Below are 26,971 nucleotides of genomic sequence, written 5' to 3'. Positions count from 1 at the left end.
TGGCCTACCTGTGGAGAAGATTAAGACAGTATTGTTCCAGAATCCATACTGCTGCAGAGCGTCAGTGATGTTCCCCACAGCTTCATCCATCACCGACACCATCCCTGCATAGTGGCGCCGATGCACATCGTGGATTAAACTATACGGCTTCATGTACTTCTCAGGCACCTGAAGTGGTTCGTGAACCGACTGGAAGGCCAGGTACAGAAACAGAGGCTGCAACAGAGCACACAGAGTGCGGAAAGATTACTTGGGCTTGTGAAGGATTATTCAAGTGATAATTACAGATCATGTGGTTTGAGGCCACTGAAGTTCCTGTGTTCCAGAGTCAAGCTGCCCATCGTTCCAGCCTGTCCACTCAGTGGCTGTTCCTGGTCAGTCCTTGGAAGCAGGATGGACTATTTTTACCAAGGCTAAAACAAGACAGGAGGTAGGACAGGCAGATTTATGACGGGGGTCTGTTGTTTACTTAGCAGTTGACAACATCTGTTGAAATCCTTCATAACAAATTTTTCCACATAGAATCACACAGCATAGAAGGGGGCCGTTTGGCCCATCCTGCCTCTGCCGGCTCTTTGTAAAGAGCTGTCCAATCAGTTCTAGTCAATCTCATTGAAACGTACAAAGTTCTGACAGGGCTAGACAGACTAGATGCAGGGAGGATGTTTCCCCTGGCTGGGGGGTCTAGAACGAGGGGTCACAATCTCAGAATACGGGATAGGACATTTAGGACTGAGACGAGGAGAAATGTCTTCACCCAGAGGGTGGTGAACCTGTGGAATTCTCTACCACAGAAGGCTGTGGAGGCCAAGTCACTGAATATATTTAAGCAGGAGATAGATCGATTTCTAGACACAAAAGGCATCAAGGGGTATGGGGAGAGAGCGGGAATATGGTAGAGATAGAGGATCAGCCATGATTATATTGAATGGTGAAGCAGGCTTGAACGACCGAATGGCCTACTCCTGCTCCTATTTTTCTATTCCTCTGCTCTTTCCCCATGGCCCTGCTAATTTTCCCTTTTCTAGTATATCCAATTCACTTTTGAAAGTTTTATTGAATCTGCTTCCACCACCCTTTCAAGGTAGTGCATTCCAGACTTGCTGCGTAAAAAAAAAATTCTCATTTCCCTTCTAGTTCTTTTGCCAATTATCTTAAATCTGTGTCCTCTGGTTACCGACCCTCCTACCAGTGGAAAGAGTTTCTTATCTACTCCATCAAAACCCTTCATAATTTTGAACACCTCTAGTAAATCTCCCCTTAACCTTCTGTGCTCTAAGGAGAGCAAGCCGAGCTTCTCCAACTTCTCCACATAACTGAAGTCCCGCATCCCTGGTATCATTCTGGTAAATCTCCTCTGCATCCTCTCCAAGGCCTTCACATCCTTCCTAAAGTGTGGTGCCCAGAATTGGACACAGTACTCCAGCGGAGGCCTAACCAGTGTTTTATAAAAGTTTAACATAACTTCCTTGCTTTTGTACTGTATGCCTCTATTTATAAAGCCCAGGATCCCATATGCTTTTTTAAACAGCCTTATCAACTTGTCCTGCCATGTTCAAAGATTTGTATCTGAACCTCCAGGTCTCTGTTGTTGAGCTCCCTTTAAAATAGTACCATTTAGTGTTTATTGCCACATCATAAGAGTAGAAAAAAATGGATTTCTGTATTTAAAAATAGACAGACTTCTGCTTTACATTTTAGCAATGCTACTTGGAAGGAATACCACACACAGGCGAGAGAGAGAGAAGTTAAGGAAAGGATGCTTTAAGGTATTAAAATGTGATATATCTATAATAGAAATATCCATAAACATCAACCCATTGGCAAATTTTAAAATTCCAAGTACCTTTTGCTAATACACCAATAAATATTGCTAATACAAGTCAAAATGCCAGAAATCAAATTTGCATGGACTGTTAAACCACAGATAAACTGTATCGGCTGCCTAGTCTGAATGTACTTTTTCCTCCCATTTCCTAAACAAATTTTAAAATAAAGAACAAACATTGTGTGGGGAACAGAAAGGACAGAAGAGCAATTTACTGCCTCAATAGTTTTTACTTGAGCTAATATTGTTTAAAGAAATGAAAATCAGTATCTGAGCTTTCAGATAATTGGAGACGTTTTTGATGGATTAAATCAGAGGTCACTTTCATCCCAGGGAATTAAAATTAAAACCTTCTAGCTCCGAAGTACCTTACTCACAGCTCTGCGGGCAGAAGCTAGGCAGGTGCACTACACGTGAACAATGCACATGTCCACATGCTTTAGAAATTTGCCTCCCTGTAATTCCATCAAGGTTTCAGAGCTTTGTGAGATCATACTTTTTTTTTTTTTTTTTTGCATGATGTTTATCTGCAAGAAGCACTTAAACTAAAACAAAAATTACAGCCAATCCTAGTTGGACATGATTGTGCTGTTTTTCTCTGAAATCCTTTGTTCCCTGGTTCCATACAGTCACCCTGACCTCTCCGTTACTGACGCAGGTACAATAATCAACTCATCAGGGTCAGTTATTTCAGTACTTAGGTTATATTACCTCAAATATCTAGCCTGCCACTACACTTTATTTCAATCCCTTCCTTCTGTATTTTTCTTTCACAACTTCCTTCTGTCATATTCCTTAATGGCTTCTTTCCTCCCTGTGCACATCAGTTAAAAAAAAAAATGAATAAACCTATTGTTTAACACATTGTGGGAAAAATTTGGTTGCTTTGCACCTCCTGTTAGTGCCCTAAGAGGGTGCTAATGGGGTGCAAAGCAACTAGCGCCCAGGCACGCCGATATTTGTGCCTCTCGTGAAATTGACCAGACATTTTGCAGCGGCGCTAAACACTACCACCATGATTGCCTGCGCCCGCAGATTGTGACATCAGTCGAGCGTGCAATGCCCCGGTAGCGCCCCGGACCGGATATTGAGTGGCGCCCCCTGCCTTACCGCCTGCTGCTAGCAACGACAGGTTGAGGGGAGCGTTTTGCAGTCGGGAAGGGACTGGGGGACCGCTAGTTAAAGGTGACCGCTTCCTGCCTTTTTTTGTCGGTGACATTTTTGCACCACGCATTCTGAGACACACACTTCTGGAGAGATTCAACACTGTGTGAAGGAGTTTTGGGTACTGAGGAGCACTTTGCAGGTTCATTTTGATTTGACCTTCCTTGCATCGATTTAGAAGAGACTATGGGGGCTGCACTCGGAGCTCTTTCCCTGGGCCTCTCCATTGTTCTTTCCAGCAGATTTGATGTACAGGTCTCTCCAGGCCAAGATTCAAGGCTGCAACGAACAGGGTGTGGATGGAGAGCAAGATCAACCCTTCCCTTTAAGAACTGGCCGGCGCAGCATGTCTGTGTTCCATTGCTGACTGACATCATATGAGCTTCGCCAGCGCTGATGTGGCGCCTCGCTCCTCGGTGTTAGCGCTGAGAGATGTGTAGCGCCTGATTTAGCACTCCAATCACCTCCAGGGGCGACAGAAGCCAAGTTTGCAGTCGGAGGCAATAATTAGTGCCAGGCGATAATTGCGCCCCAAACGGGGCGATACTGAATTTCTCCCCCATTGTGTTTGTGTCCATTTCTCCCCTTGCTTTAGAAATGAGAGCTTGACAAGTGAAGTACAAAAATGGACAACCTTAGCAGTTACACTAGTTTCTAGAAAATTTGGCTGCACAGTCTCGTTGCTGGCGACCATAAAATGGCAGCTCCATTAACAAAACTGGCCAGTTAAAGTCTATGGTGTGTAGCTACCTGCGCAGGGTCATGCTTGGATAGAAGGTCAGTAGTTCTCTGCGTAAATAAATGCGTCGAATACATGTCTGTAAATCCAGTAGCAACTTCTTCTCCGTCACGCAAGTCCAATGCACAGCGAGTGACGTTTAGTGGCGCAATGAAATAACAGCGCTCGTGAGTGTAATAATCCTCGCTGCCCAACAGGTAACCTAAAATGTAAAAGGAACACTTATTAAAGCAATACAACACTTGCACCCCTGAAGCAAAGATGTGGAAAAATGATACACTGGTACAGAAGATTATTGGCTTGCATGATAACTTTTAAATCCAAGGGTAGATTATCAAGGTGCATCAGCCAAGGTTCCAAAAAAACCGCACACTATTTAACACATTCCTTTCAAAAAACAGAAACACATTTTGCATGAATACATTGAAAAATTACAAACTGCCATGCTCAATCGAATAACTTATTGGAAAGGGAAAGGCCATCTCTAATTGATGGCATACTCGATGGCTGAATGAATAAGCATACCCATGAGCCACACAGCTCAGGAAAGTCACCAGCTTCAGTCCCTGGTCTGTGCGGAGTTAATCTCAGATCTTGAGCTGAGCTGATCTCAGCCAAAGTGGACGTCAGTGCCCCGAGGTTGGGTGGGCTGTGAGTTTGGGGGGGGGGGGGGGGGGCGGGGGCGCAGCGGGTGGTGGAAAGAAGCGGATAGACAACAAGGGATATTGCTCCTGATTCAGTGACATACTGGAGAGTGCACAGGTGTGGGTCACCGGTGCTGGCAGGATTGAGATCAGCTGTAATGTTGCCATGGCCTCACGTGAAGAGTGACCACTTGGGTGAGGTACCAGAGGGCTGCCGACACCAGCAGAGCTGTACCCCCAGCAAAAGTCTTGAGGTCTGGGAGGGGAAACAGACAGAAGAAAAAGGGGAAAAAAAATTGAAAGCAAAACCTCAGTGTGCAGAAATGATATGATTAAACTCAAACCCTACCATCCCCTGGTACAGCGTAGTGGGGTTCTAGCACACAATGTAACCATGCTACCATAAATCACAGTTTCTCCAAGCGAGTACAGCTGAAGTGAGGTTCTTTCTAGTGTTTAAAAATGGGATTTGGCATATTGGAAATAATATTGCAAAACACCAAACTGGTGCAGCCAACAGGCAACGTGCAGGTTCCCCTCCAAGTCACACACCATCCTGACTTGGAAATATATCGCCGATCCTTCATCGTCGCTGGGTCAAAATCCTGGAACCTAACAGCACTGTGGGAGTACCCTCACCACACGGACTGCAGCGGTTCAAGAAGGCGGCTCGCCACCACCTTCTCAAGGGCAATTAGGGATGGGCAATAAATGCTGGTTTTGCCGGCGAAGCCCACATCCCATGAACAAATAAAAAAGAGAAAAAAATATATACTTCTTGGGAGGTGGTTGTTGAGGTGGCATTTCAGTGCACCATTTCTGGTGAAACTGTCCCCATTTGAGGTCTAGGATAATCACTGCAGGGATACATTGTCCTGCATTACAACAGTGACTCCACTTCAAAAGTACTTCATTAGCTGTGAAACGCTTCGAGGCGTCCGGTGGTCGTGAAAGGCACTATATAAATGCAAGTCTTTCTTTTGCATGTGTAAAGTTACAAAAATGAACTGACTTCACAGGAAGAATTCGGTCACTCACGATTAAAACTGTACAGTGAACTGAAAGAATGTAGTTACCAAAATAGGAATCAAATCCTCTCCGCGTCGGGAGGCACTCCTTCTTGTACATGCCCAGGTGCCATTTCCCCACCATGTGAGTACTATAACCAGCCTCCTTGAGCAGTTGAGGCAGCAGCTTTTCATCTAATGGGAGGCAGTGTGGTTGACAGGGCCAGATGATTTCATGTTGAAAACCTGTGCGGATCTGGAGAGAAACCATGAATAATTGAGCTGGAGATGGCTAGATGTGAAAGCACAGTTGCTATGCAACACATAAGAAATAGGAGCAGGAGTAGGCCAATTGGCCCCTCGAGCCTGCTCCGCCATTCAATAAGATCATGGCTGATCTGATCCTAACCGCCAATCCACTATGACAGGACTATCTCCTGAATCTAACAGAATTAGACACACAAAATAGCAGCAGGATCAGGCTACACGGCCCCTGGGCCTGCTCCGCTACCCACAGGGCCATGACTGATCCGAACCTAGACTTATGTCCAAATTCCTGCCCGCTCCCCGTAACCCTTAATTCCCTTTTCTTCTAGGAAACTGTCTATTTCTGTTTTAAATTTATGTAATGATGTAGCTTCGACAGCTTTTTGGGGCAGCGTATTCCATGGACCTACCACCCTCTGAGTGAAGTAGTTCCTCCTCATCTCAGTTTTGAAAGAGCAGCCCCTTATTCTAAGACTATGCCCCCTAGTTCTAGTTTCACCCATCATCGGGAACATCTTCCCCACATCCACCCGATCCAACCCCTTCACAATCTTATATGTTTCAATAAGATCGCCTCTCATTCTTCTGAACTCCAATGAGTAGAGTCCCAATCTACTCAACCTCTCCTCATATGTCCATCCCCTCGATTAACCGAGTGAACCTTCTTTGTACTGACTCGAGAGCAAGTAGGTCTTTTCTTAAGTATGGACACCAAAACTGTATGCAGTATTCCAGGTGCGGTCTCACCAATGCCTTGTACAACTGAAGCAATACCTCCCTATTTTTATATTCTATCCCCTTAGCAATGAAAGCCAACATCCCATTGGCCTTCTTAATCACTTGCTGCACCTGCATACTAACCTTTTGAGTTTCGTGCACCAGGACCCCCAGATCCCTTTGTACTTCAGTACTTTCCAGTTTCTTGCCATTAAGATAATAACTTGCTCTACGATTTTTCCTGCCAAAGTGCATAACCTCACACTTTCCAGTATTGTATTCCATCTGCCAAATCTCTGCCCACTTACTTAGCCTGTCTATGTCCCCTTGCAGGTTTTTTATGTCCTCCTCACTCACTACTTTCCCTCCCATCTTAGTATCATCTGCAAACTTTGATATGTTACACTCGGTCCCCTCCTCCAAATCGTTAATATAGATTGTAAAGAGTTGGGGACCCAGCACTGACCCCTGCGGAACACCACTAGTTACTGATTGCCAGTCTGAGAATGAACCATTTATCCCAACTCTCTGCCTTCTGTTAGATAGCCAATCCTCTATCCATGCCAGAATATTACCCCCAATCCCGTGATTTTTTATCTTGAGCAATAATCTTTTGTGTGGCACCTTGTCAAATGCCTTTTGGAAGTCTAAATACACTACGTCCACTGGTTCACCTTTATCCACCCTATATGTTACTTCCTCAAAGAACTCCAGCAAATTTGTCAAACATGACTTCCCCTTCATAAAACCATGCTGACTTTGTCTTATTAAATTATGATTATCCAAATGTCCTGTTACTGTCTCCTTAATAATGGACTCCAAAATTTTACCTACCACAGATGTTAGGCTAACCAGTCTATAGTTTCCAGCCTTCTGTCTACTGCCCTTTTTAAATAAGGGTGTTACATTAGCAGTTTTCCAGTCTGCCGGGACCTTTGCTGAGTCCAGGGAGTTTTGGAAGATTATTACCAATGCATCCACAATCCCTACCGCCACTTCCCTCAAGACCCTAGGATGTAAGCCATCAGGTCCAGGCGATTTATCCGCCTCGAGTCCCATTATTTTACCGAGTACCACTTCTTTAGTGATTTTGATCGTGTTTATCTCCTCCCTCCCCTATAGCCCCCTGCTTGTCCAGTGTTGGGATATTCTTGGTGTCCTGTTGTACCATTATTAGTGCTTTAAAATTATTTGTACACATTGACTGCTTTTGCAGGGGTCCATTTTCTTCTTCACGCTGCACAAAAATTGCTGGAGGATGTAACAACATTTTAATGGCGCTCCTTAAAACCTAACCACTGAGCAAGCTTTTGGTCATCTGTCCTAATACCGCCTTATGTGACTCGGTGTCAAATTTTGTTCGATAACCTTCCTGTGAAGTGCCTTGGAACAATTTACTACGTTAAAGGTGCTATATAAATGCAAGTAATTGTTGTTTAATGCTGTAATATTTATTGCAGTTTAAGATGTACAAAATCAAGCAGGATGAGCGAGCTTCTCGTGTGGCATTTTAATTTAGATGTGAGCATGGATGGTTAAAACACATTAGTAACAAACTGCTGATGTCACATTGTTCTAGGCATTGAAGAGCAAAGTCATTTTATTCAGTTCCTTCCAAAAACTCTACACTTCCCCACAACTCAGTTCCACCCCCCCTAAAACTCTGTGCCCCAGTTCTATTCCCCTCCTCGGTTTGACCCCGAGATGAGCTTCAAACCCCATATTCTGTGCATCACCAAGGCTACCTCTGCCCATACCTCGCTCCCACTGCTACTGAAACTCTTGTCCATACTTTGCCTATCTCCAGAATTGACTTCACCAATGCCCCTCCTTGCCAATTTCCCAAGCTGTACCCGAGAGAAACGCCAACCTATTCCAAACTATGCCATCTATATCCTGTCTTGCTCACTTCCTGCCTCTGCCCCATACATCAAATTGAAAAATCTTTATTTACAAGTCTTTACATGCTCTCACCACACCCGACCTGTGGAAGCTTCTTCAGTCCTACACCCCAGTCCTCCTTCTATGATCTTCTGACTTAGTCTTACTTTCTATCTCCCCTCCCTCTGCTCCACCAGACTTGGCAAAGTCTTAAACTATCGGCCCTATTCTCTGGAACTCTTATCTAAACCTCTCCCTTTATACAATCATAGAATCTTACAGCAAAGGCAGCCATTCGGCCTGTTGTGCCTGTGCTGGCTCTTTGAAAGAGCTGTCCAATTTAGTCGCATAACCTGGCAAATGAGTCCTCTTCAAGTACATGATCATGTTACTTCTCTCCCACCTCAACGCCTTCTCAAAATCGCTCCCAACTCTTCCACTACTGCTCTGTGAAACACCGTGGTACCCACTTACATACCTCAAATGAGCATTGATACTAAAACACAGCAGCCCGAGAGAAAGAAATTGAAAATGCCACTTGGTGCCCTGACGTTTGGTTAAAAATAATTTTGTTATGCAAGAAAAAATGTCTATTGTAATTTTATCTTTGTGCAAGTCTTCCGTTTTCCTGTTGCTGTGTCCCCCTAGTATCTTTTGTTTATTTGTCTGTCACTAGTCTATTTTCTTTTTAGTGCCTTTTGACATTCTGCACAAAGGCTGTGTGTCCTGGAAACTGTTTTTCTGTAGCTCATGATTAGTTATCTAGTGTTACTGAAAGCCTTGATCCCACATCACTGACTGCTTACAGAGATAGAGTTTCTGCACATCGCATCTTCTGCAGCCTCTAGTAGGCAATCTACCCAAGCATTGCGTTAGCCGATTGGAAAAAATCAATGAATGCTGCTGGCATGTTAGAGTGTTAAAGGGGCACTTTGTGATTTGGAGGAGTTTCGGACAGGTTCAAGTTCTAGTTCTAGAAACTTCAACTCCAAAAACTCTTCAGAGCTGGGAAAGTTTGCAGACAAAATTGTTTTAGCAGCACACACACACACACACACACACACACACACACACACACACACAGTGATTAAATGACAGGCCTGATGTGCCTCAATAATCCCGAGACTCGATGTTAGCGGAACAAAACAAGGCTTTTATTAACTTAGAAGATAACACGCAGTGGAGAGAGGTATCTTCCATCTGGAGCTCTGCAGTACTGGATATGAGGCCAGACTGAGCTGGCTTACATAGAGGCCAGGTATGGGCGGAGCCCTACACACAACACATTCCATACATTCCAATATACAATGGTGAGGAGAAACCTGAAACCAACCACAGTCACAGGCAATACAATGGTGAGGGGGAACCTGAAACCAACCACAGTCACAGGCAGTGATGAATGGAATATTTCATCACAAGACCCACCCAATCTCACTTATTTTCAGTGAGACTCATTGTTCACCTTAACCAGCTTAGCCTACCACAGCCACTCCATTAATTTCCATTGGTTTTCAGGCCACTGCGCCCATGCTCTTGTACTTCCTTCAATTTATTAAAGACTTCTTTTGTGTAAATTGTAAACCCTTTAGATGTAGCCTACACATTTTTCTGCCTAATCTGGGTTATTACTGCACATCTGAGAGGAAACATTACAAGAGGCCCCTTGGGGCAGATAAGGATGATCTAACTGTGCTCACAGAAATCACAGAAACCCCACAGTGCAGATAGAGGCCATTTCGGCCCATCGAGCCTGCACCGACACATATCCCACCCGATCCCCGTAACCCCTACACCAACACATATCCCACCCTATCTCCGTAACCCCACACATTTTAATCCCCCTAACACTAAGGGTCAATTTATCATAGCCAATCAACCTAACCTGCACATCTAGTCTCCCAGATAACCCTGCTCTGATAAGCTCATGTTAGCAGATATACAAACAACATCAAACAGCACGTTCTCTCCTGGCAATACCATTCTTGTAGCTGACTTTTCCTAATGTTAACTATTTAAAGCAGTCCCGTTGGCTTGCTAACCATCTGCAGTTCTACTTTATTCAGCAGAGAAAAGAACAAAGTAGTACAGCAGAACAGTGGATGTGTGGCACCGTACTTTAGAACTGTTTTTTTTCACCTTTAGGATTTAAAATCTCCTCTTTTTAACCAGATAATCAAGGAAATAATTTTGGATAGTCTCAAACGTAATTCAAATCCAAAACAGCGAACTGGGAACAATTCAATACAAATAATCACCAAATTACCGATTTCATTCAGGGTGGCCATAAGGAAGACTGGACTGAGAAATGGAAAGATTCACACTGGTGCAGCAGTGATCTTCTGCAGTTGGGACATTGCTGGGTCAGAGTAAAGGGAACTTTATTCTGCATATGCCTCGTGCTACAGCTGACACACTAGAGCATTAAAAAGACACTGCATACAAACAGTGGAGAATTGTGCAGGAGCAGCACCACCTAGTGTTTCTATTTTTAAAATGATGCTGCCATTGTCGTGGGAACCAAACGCGATCGCCACACCTGGAATAAATTACACCATTACCATAGCAAAATACTGCAGATGCTGGAAATCCAAAACAACAACAGAAAATGCTGGAAAAACTCAGCAGGCCAGGCAACATCCGTGGAGAGAGAAATAGAGTCAACGTTTCAGGTCGAAGCCCTTTGTCAAGAGTTCTACTACACCAGAAGCATTGTAAAATGTTCTTAAAAACAAAATCAAAACACCACCATGATTGATGTGAACCTAAACAAACAGCTTATAAGCAGTGATCTTTCCTTGTTTTGAATTTTGTCTCCCCCACTTTCCCCAGAGTCTAACTCTAATTACCTCCTCATTCCATGTGTTATTTCTCCCAGGTCATCTCTCAACTCCATTATTTCCCTAGACTATTCCCTGCTTTTTTTTTTTGCAGGCCGATAACTAACTGAAGATTCATATCCAGTGTAGCTTTCATTCCCGGTCAGGCCTCGACTAACACTCTCGGGCTCCCCCCCCCCCCCCCCGCCCCACCCACCATCACTAATGGTCCAGCTGCTCACTGTCCTATCACCCTCTAAATAGGCAAGCAGATTTTGGGCCTTGGCAGTCAGGGCATCAAGTCCAAATAAATCACGTAAAACAACTTGCATGTTCGCTCATGCTTCTCTTCCTCGTACAAACTACAAGCTTGGCATGACTGAATTTTTACTTTTGATCTACTTCATCTTTTCTGCTACTTTTTTCAAACTTGGCGATATCCTGTACTACAAGCCTCAAAAGTACAAGAAACAAAAAGTCCCAGCGCTGTAGAATCTGTGGTCAGCACATAGAAAAAGCCAACGGCTGATTTGTGGAGCAGCTCCACTTATACTTGGAATGTTCAGCGAGTCGCTTCGCACAGAACTCTTTTTGTAAGCCTTTTTTTTGTTTGAAATATCACTTTCATTTACAGCAGGGCTGCACCAGCTGACTAGTGAATGCCGATGCTACATCATATGGTAGGAGAGGGTACAACAGGAGGAACAGAGATTTGGCACAAAGTCCCCCCAAATGATTAGTGACAAAAAGTCAACTCTCGAGTCAAGTGTGCTCGACAGCAGCACTGATTTGGCACCTGCCACTCCAGTACAATTGCAAAGCTATTCAAATAAAACAAGTACCAACTGGATGGTTAATTTAGGTAAAGAAGGGGAAAAAAACACATTAAAACAGTCAATAAAGTACAAAGGCCTATAAATAAAAGGAAAACTATACTCAAAACAATCAAACCGAGCGTAATGTAAAATGGAGAAGGAGTTAGGTGACCTGGTAAACGGCCTTTTAAATGGTTGTAAACTAGCACACGGTCACTACAGAGGTTACTGTCAATTGGTCTTGCAGTTTAACCCTGCAGCAGACATCAGCTGTGGCTGAATTACTGCCGGCACAAGCTAAGCTACAGGCTAAGTGCATGGGCATTCCCCAAAATTGCTCACTAGTAATAATCTGCAAAGATTTTGAAATAAAAACAAAAAAAATGCTGCAAATACACAGCAGTTCTGCCACTACCCATCCAGCTGCTGTGTATTTCCAGTATTCACTGTCTTTATTCAAGAATTCCAGCATCTTCCCAGTTCCTACCAAGAGATTTTGTCTAAATTAACCTTCCCTTTTACCCCCCGCCAATCAGTCTGAGTAGGGTTGTCACCTTTAGTCAACTCTAAAATTTGATTGGCGGCACAATCATATTTTGCTGCTGAGGAAAATTTACTGAAAACTTAAACTGATTCTTTCATCAGAAACAGAAGAGTGCAGTAAATTCTGAAAATATCACTTCTGGATTAGAAGAGAATATTGTATATGTGATACAGACAGACACTAATAAAATACTTCCCTCCAGCTACAATGAAATACATCCCAATATCACTAATTTTGACACTATTTCGGTTCAAGTCAATGATTCGATCTGTCTATCTATACCTGGCTGTCATGACAACGTTATGATTGTATATATTGGAAAATAACACAACACAGTGGGAGTTCTCAAAACCAGCAACATACTTTGGGAGGAGGGCGTTAATGAGGTCACCTCAATCCCCTAATGCTTGTGGGTTCAAATTCCACTCCAGGATTTGAGCACATAATCTAGGCTGACACTTCAGTGCAGTACCAAGGGAGTTGTGCATAGTTAGAGGTGTCATACCGGAGATGAGATGTCAGGTCCCGTCTGCCTGTTCAGGTGGGCAGTAAAGATCCCATAGCACTATTCAAAGGGCAGGGAATTCTCCCGCCCAGTGATCTGGCCAAGATTTTTCTCTAAACCAATATCAATTAGATCATTGAAGAAGGGTCAAACCCGAAACGTCAACTCAAATTTCTCTCCACGGATGTTGCCTGACTTGCTGAGTTTTTCCAGCATTTTCTGTTGTTATTTCAATTAGATCAACTGATCATTCATCTCACTGCTGTTTATGGGACCTTTCTGTGTAAAAATGGCTGCCATGTTCACCTACATAACAGCACCTAAAAGTAATTCATTTTCATTCTGGGATATCCTCAGATACTTAAAGACACAATATAAATGCAAGTTTGTTCATTCTTAAAACACTGCTGTCTGTGCATTATCCCATGAAAAATGATGCCGTCTTAAGACTTAAATATACACACACACACATTTTTATCTATATTACATAGTAGTTGCCCCACTATGAAAACTAGTTTATCACGAAAATTCATTTACCTACACCATAATCATTCAAAAGCCTTGGCTGCCACTTTGGAGGCTCTCAATTATGGTTAGTTTGGTTCTTAAGTACTTTAATATCCAGAAGCTATGATGCAGAGCAGATATATGCCTTTCACGACCTCAGGATGTTCCAAAGCGCTTTACAGCAAATGAAGTACTTCTCAAATGTAGTCGCTGGGGTAGAAATTAGACCGAGCTCGTTTTTTGGGCCTATTTTCAGTGCTGTGTGAGCGCGTGCCCATTCTGAGAGGCGCAAGGCCAGCCCGAAATTGAGCTTCGGCCCCCATCTAAATATTCTGGACAAACTGCTGGCACTTGATGCGTCTCCACAGGCAGCTCGCACTTCAGAATGAATGAATTTTGGGCTACTTGCCTCACCGACAGCAGCCTTAGAGAAGTCCTGCAGAGGGGGAGAAGTGGGGTGGGGGGGGGGGGGGGGGGGGGGCGGCAATCACAGCCGGCAGGAGTACTGTGGAGCTGGGAGGAGCAATCATGCTCTCACCACATTAAGAACATTAAAAACATTATTTTTATTTACCTTTTTGGTGGCGGTCTCTTGATGGGTTTTGCTGGCGTGGATGCGGCCTGAGTAGGCCTGGCATCGGCTCCGCTCAGGGCAGCCGTCTTTCCCCAGAGGGGTCCTAAAACAGGCTTTATGCCCTTCATTAGGATAAGCAAGGGGCCCAATGCCAGTTTTAGGCAGCTGCCTAGAAGGCTGCAAATCGTCAGAAGACAATATGGCGCCGGACCTTTTTTTTTAAAAAAGCATCTTGGGGCACAGAACAGAGCACTGCAAAAAATTTTGACCCCATTTTCTGCCCAGAAAACAGACCAATATTTCAATGTAGGGAAATGGGGCAGCCAATTTACACACAGCAAGGTCCCACAAACAGCAATGAGATAAATGACCAGATAATCTGTTTTAATGATGGCTAGGACACCATGAGAATTCCACGCTCTTCTTCGTACAGTGGCATCTAATCTTTTACATCCAGATAGGGTGCTTTAACATCTCATCAGAAATATGGCACCTCCGACAGTGTGGCACGCCCTCAGTGCTGTATGGAATTGTCAGCCTAGATTATGGGCTCAAGTCTCTCGAATAGAGCTTGAACCCATGATTTTCCAACTCAGGTGAGAATGCTGCCACTGAGCTACATGCAATTCCAGTTACCTGCTCCCCACCATGATGGCAGATATAAATGCCAATTTTGCAGCAATCGCCTTTAGGCACCAGATTTACATGGACGCGACTCGCATGAGGCTTGAGCCCACGAACTTCTGACTCAGCGGTTAGTGGCTGCCACTGAGCCAAGGCTGACACCTTACATGACTGCAATGTTCTATTTTTTTTAAATTTTTTTATTTAAAGTGGTTATGTGACATTCTGTCACTATCCTTTTGTCCCTAAAGAAAGAAAAAAACTTGCATTTATATAAAAACATAAAATGCTGGAAATACTCAGCGGGTCAGGCAGCATCCATGGAGAGAGAAACAGAGTTAACGTTTCAGGTCGATGACCTTTCATCAGAACTGGAAAAGGTTAGAGATGAAACAGGTTTTAAGCAAGTAGAGAGGGGCAGGGAAAGGGGGGAGGGGAGGAAAGAATAAAAGGGAAGATCTGTGATAGGAGGGAAGGCATAGAAGATAGGAGCAGGAGTAGGCCATTCAGCCCCTCGAGCCTGCTCCGCCATTCAATGAGATCATGGCTGATCATCCAAACTCAGTAACCGGTCCCTGCCTTCGCCCCATATCACTTGATCCCTTTAGCCTTAAGAAATATATCTAACTCCTCCTTGAATATATTTAATGAATTGGCCTCAACTGCCTTCTGTGGTAGAGAATTGCACAGGTTCACCACTCTCTGGGAGAAGAAATTCCTCCTCATCTCTGTCCTAAATGGCTTACCCCTTATCCTTAGACTGTGACCCCTGGTTCTGGAATCCATGACCATCGGGAACATCCTTCCTACATTTAGTCTGTCTAGTCCTGTTAGAATTTTATAAGTTTCAATGAGATCCCCTCTCATTCTTCGAAACTCCAGCGCGTATAAGCCCAATCGACCCAATCTCTCCTCATACGTCATTCCTGCCATCCCAGGTATCAGTCTGGTGAATCTTCGCTGCACTCTCTCCATGGCAAGAACATCCTTCCTCAGATAAGGCAACCAAAACTGCACACAATACTCGAGGTGTCGGCTCACCAAGGCCCTGTACAACTGCAGCAAGACATCCGTGTTCCTGTACTCGAAACCTCTCGCAACGAAGGCCAACATACCATTTGCCTTCTTAACCGCCTGCTGCGCCTGCATGCTTACCTTCAGCGACTGGTGCACAAGGACACCCAGGTCTCGTTGCACTTCCCCTTCTCCCAATCTATTACTATTCAGATAATAATCTGCCTTCCTGTTTTTGCCACCAAAGTGGATAACCTCACATTTATCCACATTATAGTGCATTTGCCATGTTTCTGCCCAATCACCCAACCTGTCCAAATCGTACTGGAGTTTCACGACATCCTCCTCACAGCATACCCTCCCCCCCAGCTTTGTGTCGTCTGCAAATTTGGAGATATTACATCTAGTTCCCTCGTCTAGATCATTAATATATATTGTGAATAGCTGGGGTCCTAGGACCAATCCCTGCAGTACCCCACTAGTTACTGCCTGCCACTCGGAAAAAGACCCGTTTATTCCAACTCTTTGCTTCCGGTCTGCCAACCAGTTCTCTATCCAAGTCAGTACCTTGCCCCCAATCCAATGTGCCTTAACTTTACACGCTAATCTCTTATGCGGGACCTTATCGAAAGCCTTCTGAAAGTCCAAATACACCACATCCACTGGTTCTCCCTTATCTATTCTACCAGTTACATCCTCAAAAAATTCCAGCAGATTAGTCAAGCACAATTTACCTTTTGTAAATCCATGCTGACTTTGTCCGATCCGGTCACTGTTTTCCAAGTGCTCTGCTATTACATCTTTTATAATGAACTCTACTGATGTCAGGCTTACAGGTCTGTAATTCCCCGTTTTCTCTCTACCACCTTTTTTGAATAGTGGGGTAACATTAGCTACCCTCCAATCCATGGGAACTGTTCCAGGGTCTATAGAATTTTGGAAGACGACCAGCAATGCATCTACTATTTCTAGGCCCACTTCCTTAAGTACCCTAGGATGTAGATTATCAGGCCCTGGGGATTTATCAGCCTTCAATCCCGTCAATTTCCCTAACACCACTTCCCTACAAATACTGATTTCATTCAGTTCCTCCCTCTCATCAGAGCCTATGTTCCCCGACATCTCTGGGAGGTTATTTGTGTCCTCCTTTGTGAAGACAGAACCAAAGTATGTATTTAAATTGGTCTGCCATTTCTTTGTTCTCCATTATAAATTCCCCTGATTCTGATTGCAAGGGACCTACGCTTGACTTCACCAATCTTTTTCTCTTCACATATTTATAGAAGCGTTTACAGTCAATTTTTATGTTCCCTGCAAGCTTACTCTCATAATCTATTTTCCCCCTCTTAATTAATCCCTTTGTCCTCCTTTGCTGAATCCTAAACTGCTCCCAATCCTCAGGTTTGCTGCTTTTTCTGGCCAATTTATATGTCCTCTCCTTGGATCTTATGCTATCCCTAATTTCCCTTGTCAGCCACAGTTGAGTCACCCTGTTTTATTTTTATGCCAAACAGGGATGAACAAGTTCTGTAGTTCATCCATGTGATCTTTAAATGTTTGCCATTGCCTATCCACCGTCAACCCTTTGAGTAATATTCCCCAATCAATCCTACCCAACTCACGCCTCATACCATCGTAGTTTCCTTTATTTAAATTCAGGACCCTAGTCTCAGAGTCAAATACTTCACTCTCCATCTTAATGAAGAATTCTATCATATTACGATCGCTCCGCCCCAAGGGGCCTTGCACAACAAGAATGCTAATTATTCCTTTCTCATTACAGAATATCCAGTCTAAGATGGCCTGATCTCTAGTTGGTTCCTCAACATATTGGTCCAGGAAACCATCCCATATACACTCCAGGAATTCCTCCTCCACAGTATTGTTACTAATTTGGTTAGCCCAATCTATATGTAGATTAAAGTCACCCATGATAACTGCTGTGCCCTTATTGCACACGTCTCTACTTTCCCATTTAATGCCATCCCCAACCTCTGCATTACTGTTTGGGGGTCTGTATACAACTCCCACTAACATTTTCTGCCCCTTGGTATTTCTCAGTTCTACCCATACAGATTCCACATCAGAGCGAATATCCTTCCTTACAATTGTGTTAATCTCCTCTTTAACCAGCTACCCCACCTCCTTTTCCTTTTTGCCTGTCTTTCCTGAATATTGAATACCCCTGGATGTTGAGTTCCCAGCCTTCGTCACCCTGGAGCCATGTTTCCGTAATCCCAATCATATCCTATCCATTTACATCTATTTGCGCAGCCAATTCATCCACCTTATTATGAATGCTCCTCGCATTAAGACACAAAGCCTTCAGGCTTGTATTTTTAACACTCTTAGACCTTTTAGAATCATTATTTACTGTGGCCATGTTTGATTTAAACCCTTGATTTCTCTGACTGCCACTTTTGCTTTTCTCCTTCCGGTCTTCTGCTTCTATCCTTGTTTCCCTTTCCTCTCTCTCCCTGCACAGGTTCCCAACCCCCTGCCATTTTAGTTTAAACCCTCCCCCACAGCAAAGGGGCGGGGGGGGGGGGGGAAGGCAGGAGAGATTAAATGACAAAAGGGATGATGGTGCAAGGCAAAAGACGATGGTACTGGGATGAGTAAAGAAACAAAAAGATGGGTTTAGAGGAGGCATGAATGGAAATAGCAGAATCATTACCAAAAGCTGCTGTCCGAAAAAATGGGAGCAGTGGTTATGATTTGAAATTGTTGAACTCAATGTGGAGTCCAGAAGGGTGTAAAGTGCCTCATTGAAAGATGAGGTGCTGTTCATTGAGCTTCTGTTGAGCTTCATTGGAACAGTGTAGGAAGCCAAGGGCAGAGAGCTCAGAGTGGGAGTGGGGCAGAGAATTAAAATGATAGGTGACCCAAAGCTCAGGGTCACATTTGCGGACTGAATGGAGGTGTTCCGCAAAGCAGTCACCCAATCTGCATTTGGATTCCCCAATGTAGAGGAGACCGCATCATAAGCAACGAATACAGTATACTAAATTGCAAGTACAACAAGTAAATCATTGTTTCACCTGGAAGGAGTGTTTAAGGCTCTGGACAGTGGGAAGGAAGGTGGTAAAAGGGCAGGTGTTTCATGTCCTGCGCTTGCACGGGAAGGTGCTGTGGGAAGGGGAGGGGGTGACAGAAGAGTGGACCAGGGTGTAGAAACAGAAAAATAGGAGCAGGAGTAGGCCATTCGGCCCTTCGAGCCTGCTCCGCCATTCAATATCATGGCTGATCCTCTATCTCAATACCATATTCCCGCTCTCTCCCCATTCCCCTTGATGCCTTTTGTGTCTAGAAATCTATCTATCTTCTTCTTAAATATATTCAGTGACTTGGTCTCCACAGCCTTCTGTGGTAGAGAATTCCACAGGTTCACCACCCTCTGAGTGAAGAAATTTCTCCTCATCTCAGTCCTAAATGTCCTACCCCGTATCCTGTGACTGTGACCCCTCGGCCAGGGGAAACATCCTCCCTGCATCCAGTCTGTCTAGCCCGGTCAGAATTTTATACATTTCAATGAGATCCCCTCTCATTCTTCTAAACTCTAGTGAATACAGGCCGCGTCGACCCAATCTCTCCTCATACGACAGTCCTGCCATCCCAGGAATCAGTCTGGTGAACCTTCGCTGCACTCCCTCTATGGCAAGTATATCCTTTCTTAGGTAAGGAGACCAAAACCACACACAGTACTCCAGGTATGGTCTCACCAAGGCCCTGTATAACTGTAGTGAGACATCCTTGCTCTTGTACTCAAACCCTCTTGCAATGAAGGCCAACATATTATTTGCCTTCCTAACTGCTTGCTGCACCTGCATGTTTGCTTTCAATGACTGGTGTACAAGGACACCCAGGTCCCTTTGTACATCAGCATTTCCCAATCTATCACCATTTAAATAATACTCTGCCTTTCTGTTTTTCCTAGTAAAGTGGATAACTTCATATTTATTCACATTATACTGCATCTGCCATGTATTTGCCCACACACTCAACTTGTCTAAATCACCTTGAAGCCTCTTTGCATTCTCCTCACAACCCCACCTAGTTTTGTGTCGTCAGCAAACTTGGAAATATTACATTTGGTTCCCTCATCCAAATCATTGATATATATTGTGAATAGCTGGGGCCCAAGCACTGATCTGTGCGGTACCCCACTAGTCACCGCCTGCCACCCCGAAAAAGACCCATTTATTCCTACTCTGTTTCCTGTCTGTTAGCCAATTTTCAATCTATGCCAGTATATTACCCCCAATCCCATGTGCTTTAATTTTGCACACTAACCTATTATGTGGGACTTTATCAAAGGCCTTCTGAAAATCCAAATACACTACAGCTGCTGGTTTTCCCTTATCTATTCTACCAGTTACATCCTCAAAAAACTCCAGTAGGTTTGTCAAACACGATTGCCCTTTCATAAATCCATGTTGACTTTGTCTAATCCCATTGATATTTCTAAGTGTCCTGTTATCACATCCTTTATAATAGACTCCAGCATTTTCCCTACTACTGACGTTAGGCTAACCGGTCTGTAGTTCCCGGTTTTCTCTCTCCCTCCTTTTTTAAATAGTGGGGTTACATTTGCCACCCTCCAATCTATAGAATTTTGGAAGAGGACAACCAATGCATCCACTATTTCCACGGCTGCCTCTTTTAGTACTCTGGGATGCAGATTATCAGGCCCTGGGGATTTATCAGCTTTCAGTCCCATTAAATTCTACAGCGCTATTTTTTTTACTAATACTAATTTCCTTTAATTCCTCCTTCTCACTAGATCCTTGGTTCCCTAGCATTTCTGGGAAGTTATTTGTGTCCTCTTCCGTGAAGACAGAACCAAAGTATTTGCTCTGCCATTTCCTTGTTCCCCATTATAAATTCTCCCGTTTCTGACTGTAAGGGACCTACATTTGTCTTCACTAATCTTTTTCTTTTTACAGACGTGTAGAAGCTTTTACAATCCGCTTTTATTTTCCCTGCAAGTTTACTCTCATACTCTATTTGTCCTCTCAATCAATCTCTTGGTCCTTTTTTGCTGAACTCTAAACTGCTCCCAATCCTGAGGCATGCTACTTTTTCTGGCAACTTTATAGGACTTCTCTTTGGATCTAATACTATCCTTAATTTCTTTTGTTAGCCATGGTTGGGCTGCTTTTCCTTTTGTGTTTTTGCACCAGAAAGGAATGTATAACTGTTGCAACTCATGCATTCGTTCCTTAAATGTTAGCCATCCACCGTCATGCCTTTTAAAGAAGCTCCCCAACCTATCATAGCCAACTCACTCCTCATACCTTCGTAGTTTCCTTTGTTTAGATTTAGGACCCTAGTTGCGGAGGGAACGGTCCCTTCAGAATGCTGAAAGGGGAGGGGACGACGCGTTTGGTGGTGGCATCAGTCTGGAGGTGCCGGAAATGGCGTAGGATGATCTGTTGAATGTGGAGGCTGGTGGGGTGGAAGGCGAGGACAGCATTTATAATCGAACCTTTCACAACCTCACGGTGTCCCAAAGCACTTTACAGCCAATGAGGCACTATTATACTAACCAGATCTTATTCAGCTCAATGTGCCCTCTATGTTGCTTTATTGTAAAACTTCACACCATACTTCCATTGGTTGGAATCATACCTAGCACAAAGGAAGTTGGCTGTGGTTGTTGGAGGTCATTCATCTCAATCACATGACATCACAGCAGGAGTTCCTCAGGGCAGTGTCCTAGGCCCAACCACCTTCAGCTGTTTCATCAATGACCTTCCCTCCATCATAAGGTCAGAAGTGGGGATGTTCGCTGATGATTGCACACTGTTCAGCACCATTCGAGACTCGTCAGATACTGACGCAGTCCGTGTCCATATGCAGCAAGACCTGGACAACATTCAGACTTGGGCTGACAAGTAACATTCGCACCACACAAGTGCCAGGCAATGACCATCTCCAACAAGCGAGACTCTAACCATCTCCCCATGACATTCAATGGCATTACCATCGCTGAATCCCCCACTATCAACATCCTGGGGGTTACCATTGATCAGAAACTGAACTGGACCAGCCATATAAATACTGTGGCTACAAGAGCAGGCCAGAGGCTGGGAATTCTGCAGTGAGTGTCTCACCTCCTGACTCCCCAAAGCCTTTCCACCATCTACAAGGCACAAGTCAGGAGTGTGATGGAATACTCTCCACTTGCCTGGATGAGTGCAGCTCCAACAACACTCAAGAAGCTCGACACCATTCAAGATAAAGCAGCCCGCTTGATTGGCACTCCATCCACCACCTTCAACATTCACTCCCTCCACCACCGGCGCACTGTGGCTGTAGTGTGTACCATTTACAAGATGCACTGCAGCAACTCGGCAAAGCTCCTTCAACAGCACCTTCCAAACCCGCGACCTCTACCACTTAAAAGGACAAGGGCAGCAGACGCATGGGAACATCACCACCTACAAGTTCCTCTCCAAGCCACACACCATCCTGACTTGGACCTGTATCGCCGTTCCTTCACTGTCACTGGGCCAAAATCCTGGAACTCCCTTCCTAACAGCATTGCGGGTGTACCTACACCATATGGACTGCAGCGGTTCAAGGCGGTGGCTCACCACCATCTTCTCAAGGGCAATTAGGGATGGGCACTAAATGCAGGCCTAGCCAGCGACGCCCACATCCCACCAATGAATTAAAAAAAAGTAACATTCATTTTCCTTCAATTTGTTTCCTACATTCCTCTACCATCAGATATGTGAAGAGAAAAAGATATATGTTATAGATACGTGAAGAGAAAAAGATTGGTGGAGTCAAGCGTAGGTCCCTTGCAGTCAGAATCGGGGGAATTTATAATGGGGAACAAAGAAATGGTAGACCAACTAAATACATATTTTGGTTCTGTCTTCACAAAGGAGGACACAAATAACCTCCCAGAGATGCCAGGGAACATAGGGTCTGATGAAAGGGTGGAACTGAAAGAAATCAGTATTTGTAGGGAAATGGTGTTAGGAAAATTGATGGGATTGAAGGCCGATAAATCCCCAGGGCCTGATAATCTACATCCCAGGGTACTTAAGGAAGTGGCCCTAGAATTAGTAGATGCATTGCTGGTCATCTTCCAGAACTCGATAGACTCTGGAACGGTACCCATGGATTGGCGGGTAGCTAATGTTACCCCACTATTTAAAAAAGGTGGTAGAGAAAAGGCGGGGAATTATAGACCGGTAAGCTTGACATCGGTAGTGGGGAAAATGCTAGAGTCCATTATAAAAGATGTAATAGCAGAGCACTTGGAAAGCAGTGACTGGATCGGACAAAGTCAACATGGATTTACAAAAGGTAAATCATGCTTGACTAATCTACTGGAATTTTTTGAGGATGTAACTGGTAAAATAGATAAGGGAGAACCAGTGGATGTGGTGTATTTGGACTTTCAGAAGGCTTTCGATAAGGTCCCGCATAAGAGATTAGCGTGTAAAGTTAAGGCACATGGGATTGGGGGTAAGGTATTGACTTGGATAGAGAACTGGTTGGCAGACAGAAAGCAGAGTTGGAATAAACGGGTCGTTTTCCAAGTGGCAGGCAGTGACTAGTGGGGTACCGCAAGGACCGGTCCTAGGACCCCAGCTGTTCACAATATATATTAATGATCTGGACGAGGGAATTGGATGGAATATCTCCAAATTTGCAGACGACACAAAGCTGGGGGGGCCGGTATGCTGTGAGGAGGATGTCGTGAAACTCCAGCACGATTTGGACAGGTTGGGTGATTGGGCAGAAACATGGCAAATGCACTATAATGTGGATAAATGTGAGGTTATGCACTTTGGTGGCAAAAACAGGAAGGCAGATTATTATTTGAATAGCAATAGTTTGGGAGAAGGGGAAGTGCAAAGAGACCTGGGTGTTCTTGTACACCAGTTGCTGAAGGTAAGCATGCAGGTGCAGCAGGCGGTTAAGAAGGCAAATGGTATGTTGGCCTTCGTAGCAAGAGGGTTCGAGTACAAGAACAAGGATGTCTTGCTACAGTTGTACAGGGCCTTGGTGAGACCACACCTTGAGTATTGTGTGCAGTTTTGGTCGCCTTACCTGAGGAAGGACGTTCTTGCCATGGAAGGAGTGCAGCGAAGATTCACCAGGCTGATACCTGGGATGGCAGGAATGACGTATGAGGAGAGATTGTGTCGATTGGGCTTATACTCACTGGAGTTTAGAAGATTGAGAGGGGATCTCATCGAAACCTATAAAATTCTGTCAGGCCTGGACAGACTAGATGCAGGAAGGATGTTTCTGATGGCCGGGGAGTCCGGAACCAGGGGTCATAGTCTAAGGATAAGCCATTTAGGACTGAAATGAGGAGGAATTTCTTCACCCAGAGAGTGGTGAACCTGTGGAATTCTCTGCCACAGAGGGCGGTGGAGGCCAGTTCATTAAGTATATTCAAGAAAGAGTTGGATATATTTCTTAAGGCTAAAGGGATCAAGGGATATGGGGAGAAGGCAGGGACAGGGTACTGAATTTGGATGATCAGCCATGATCTCATTGAATGGCGGAGCAGGCTCAAAGGGCCAAATGGCCTACTCCTGCTCCTATCTTCTATGTATCTATGTATCAGGACTACTCTACTGGACATCACCAAGATTCAGCTGCCGTGACTCTGCTCCGCTACTCTGTTGCTTCAAGTTTTATGGTAACCTGTTCTAGTCTACGGTGCACATCCCCCACCTGCTGAGCTTTAGGCCTGTACTGTAATACACTGTTGGCATCTCAGCTTTACTCTGTTGCTGTGTAGGATTCTGGACAGAAAACCACTTTCTCCTGGACCAAAATCCATTTCTCTGCTGTTTTCTGGACCTTGTAGTAACCTCCACTGCCGCACTGCTTCCTACAGGGACAGCCAGCTCCACCTCTCCATGTCGTCAGTCAGCTTGTGCAACATCCAGTCCTGGAAGTGCTGCAATTTCCTCTAACCATTGGGAAAACCAAAGCCGCTGTCTTCGGCCCCACCACGAACGTTTGTACCACTGCCACCGATTCCATCCCCCTCCCCTGCCGGTGTCGCAGGCTGAACCAGATTATTCACAAACTTGGCAGCCTGTTCAATCCTGAGCTGAACTGAGCTTCCAATTCCATATTCTCTCTAGCACAAAAAGCACCTGCTTCCACCTCCAGAAAATTACCCGTCTCTGCTCCTGCCTCAGCCCATCTGCAGCCGTAACCCTCAACCTTCAACCATGCCTTTGTCACCTCCAGACTCAACTATTCCAATACTCTCCTGGCCAGCCTCTCATTCACCACCTTCTGTGAACTTAAGCTCATCTAAACCTCTTCCGCCTGTACTCTATCCCGTACTAAGTCTAGGTCATCCATCATCCGCTGACCTACATTAACTTCTGGTCCCCCAAACATCTCAAATTTAGAATTCTCAACCCGTTAAAATCCCTCTGTGGCCTCACCCCGCTCCATCCCTATAACTTTCTCCAGCCCTACCACCCTCCAGGAACTCTCAGTTCCTCTATCTCTGGCTTCTTGTGCATCCCCCACTCCCTTGCCTTCAGCCATTTAATCCCTAAACTCTGGAATTCCCTCCTTAAACCTCTGCATCATTAAGACTTAAAAAAATAAGTCCTGCACACACCAGTCACTCTATTCCACCAACCTTCAATTGCTTCCCATCCCCTAGAATACTCTCATACTCATTTTTAAATCCCTCTATTCGCTTGCACTACATCCCAACTTTACTCTTCCAACTCAGATGTATGTTGTAGCTTCCCCTCTCCAAAATTGGTAGCAGAGCCTTCAGTATATCACAGCCTTGCAACCAAATTCTCCCCCTAAAGCACTCCATCTTATCATGTCTCTCCCCACGATCAATAGTGTCTTCAAAATTATCTCAATCATACTTTCCTCCATCATCCCCCAACCTTCCTCACAAACTTGGTATTACTGTTTTTAAAAAAAATTAAAAGTGCTAGGTTAAAGGCGCTGTGTAATTGCAAGATGCTGCTGTTGTTGACAGTGTTGCCCGTCACTGCCATTACCCTACCTGGTACCTGCCGCTCAGGAGCTGGCTGCGGGACGGCGTGCACAGGGGCTGCACATAGTAATTCTCCAGTCTGACCCCCTCGGCCGACAGCTTGTCCAGGACCGGGGTTCGGATCTGGGAGCCGTGATATCCGATGTCATTCCAGCCATAATCGTCGGCCAGAATGAAGACAATGTGCGGCTGGGAACCGTCGGAAACAGAAAACAGCAATAAAAAGTAAAGCAAACGGAGCGCAGACTCCAGCCTCATCCTCGCAGCCCCGAACTTGAGCCCGTCCTCCCAGCAAGAACAAAAAAACCACCCGGAAGACAGCTTCCAGCCACGCTGTCACATGATTGGTCCCGTGATCATTAAATATCCACTTTGCGGAGCATAGTACACTTAGTGTTGCATTTTTCACAGTGCGACCAAAGTCCATATTTGGCCACATCAAAAATATATTTATTTTAATAGCATGTAGCTCATCCTTTGCTTAATGCACTAACCTTTGCTGTAATTAGGTCGAAGGTGGAATAAAAGGCACCCTCATTTAGTTTTATATAACTACATAATATATGTAAAGATATAAACAATTGCAAAGTTTTTCAAGACAGTGATTAAATCGACCGAAACATTATTGCCAACCACTTGCAATTAGAACGAGTGATTAGGGTTTGTGGCTCCTATCTGCACTCTTGGTACGGTGCCCCCAAATTTTCACCCCGCACAATATTTTGTGATAGAATCATCGAGTGATACAGCGCAGGAGGAGCCCATCGTGCCTGTGCCTGTGCCTGCGCCAGCTCTTTGAAAGAGCTCTCCAATTAGTCCCGCTCCCCATAACCCTGCAAATTTTTCCCCTTCAAGTATTTATCCAATACCCCTTTGAAAGTTGTTATTGAATCTGCTTTCCACCACCCTTTCAGGCAGCGCTTTCCAGTAAGAAAATGTTTCCTCATGTCGCCTCTGGTTCTTTTGCCAATTACCTTTGTTGTGTATGTACCTTTAAGAGAGAACTGTTTTACAGCTCCTGTATACTGTAGTACCGGCAGTGACCACTTCTGTATATAAAGCCGGAGCAGGCTTCTGTACTTCAGTCTTGAGACTACCCTACTCCAGTCAATACCTGTTGATTGTTAAGTTACAGCATCCGTGTAGTTCTTGGGGAAACATCCGATTTAAAGAATCATGGATCTAACAGTGGCGACGAGTGTCGATTCGAATCTACCTGTAACTCTGCATTTCCCTTCGAGGATTCGCTCCGGGAGGGCGGTGGAAGAAAGTCGAGGCCAGAAACACGGGCGTTGACCACGAGC

General features: G+C 44.6%; 1 protein-coding gene across 1 annotated transcript in view; it reads right to left on the bottom strand.

Moving 5' to 3' along the window:
• Positions 1–25,986, bottom strand: part of arsb (arylsulfatase B) — a 122,051-nt gene extending 96,065 nt beyond the window's left edge. The window contains exons 1-4 of the mRNA XM_085982326.1: positions 25,677–25,986; positions 5,452–5,638; positions 3,743–3,933; positions 9–216 (exon numbers count right to left, since the gene is read on the bottom strand). Coding sequence (XP_085838452.1) covers positions 9–216; positions 3,743–3,933; positions 5,452–5,638; positions 25,677–25,925 — 835 coding nt within the window. The 5' untranslated portion in view covers positions 25,926–25,986. The remainder of the gene's footprint in view (positions 1–8; positions 217–3,742; positions 3,934–5,451; positions 5,639–25,676) is intronic.
• Between the last annotated feature and the right edge of the window lie 985 nt (positions 25,987–26,971).

The sequence above is a fragment of the Somniosus microcephalus genome, chromosome 1, assembly GCF_052327205.1.
Source record: "Somniosus microcephalus isolate GS21.2 chromosome 1, FLI_Smic_1.0, whole genome shotgun sequence".
NCBI lineage: Eukaryota > Metazoa > Chordata > Chondrichthyes > Squaliformes > Somniosidae > Somniosus > Somniosus microcephalus.
Note: the sequence above shows the minus strand (reverse complement) of the source record. Positions and strands in the feature narration are given on the sequence as shown.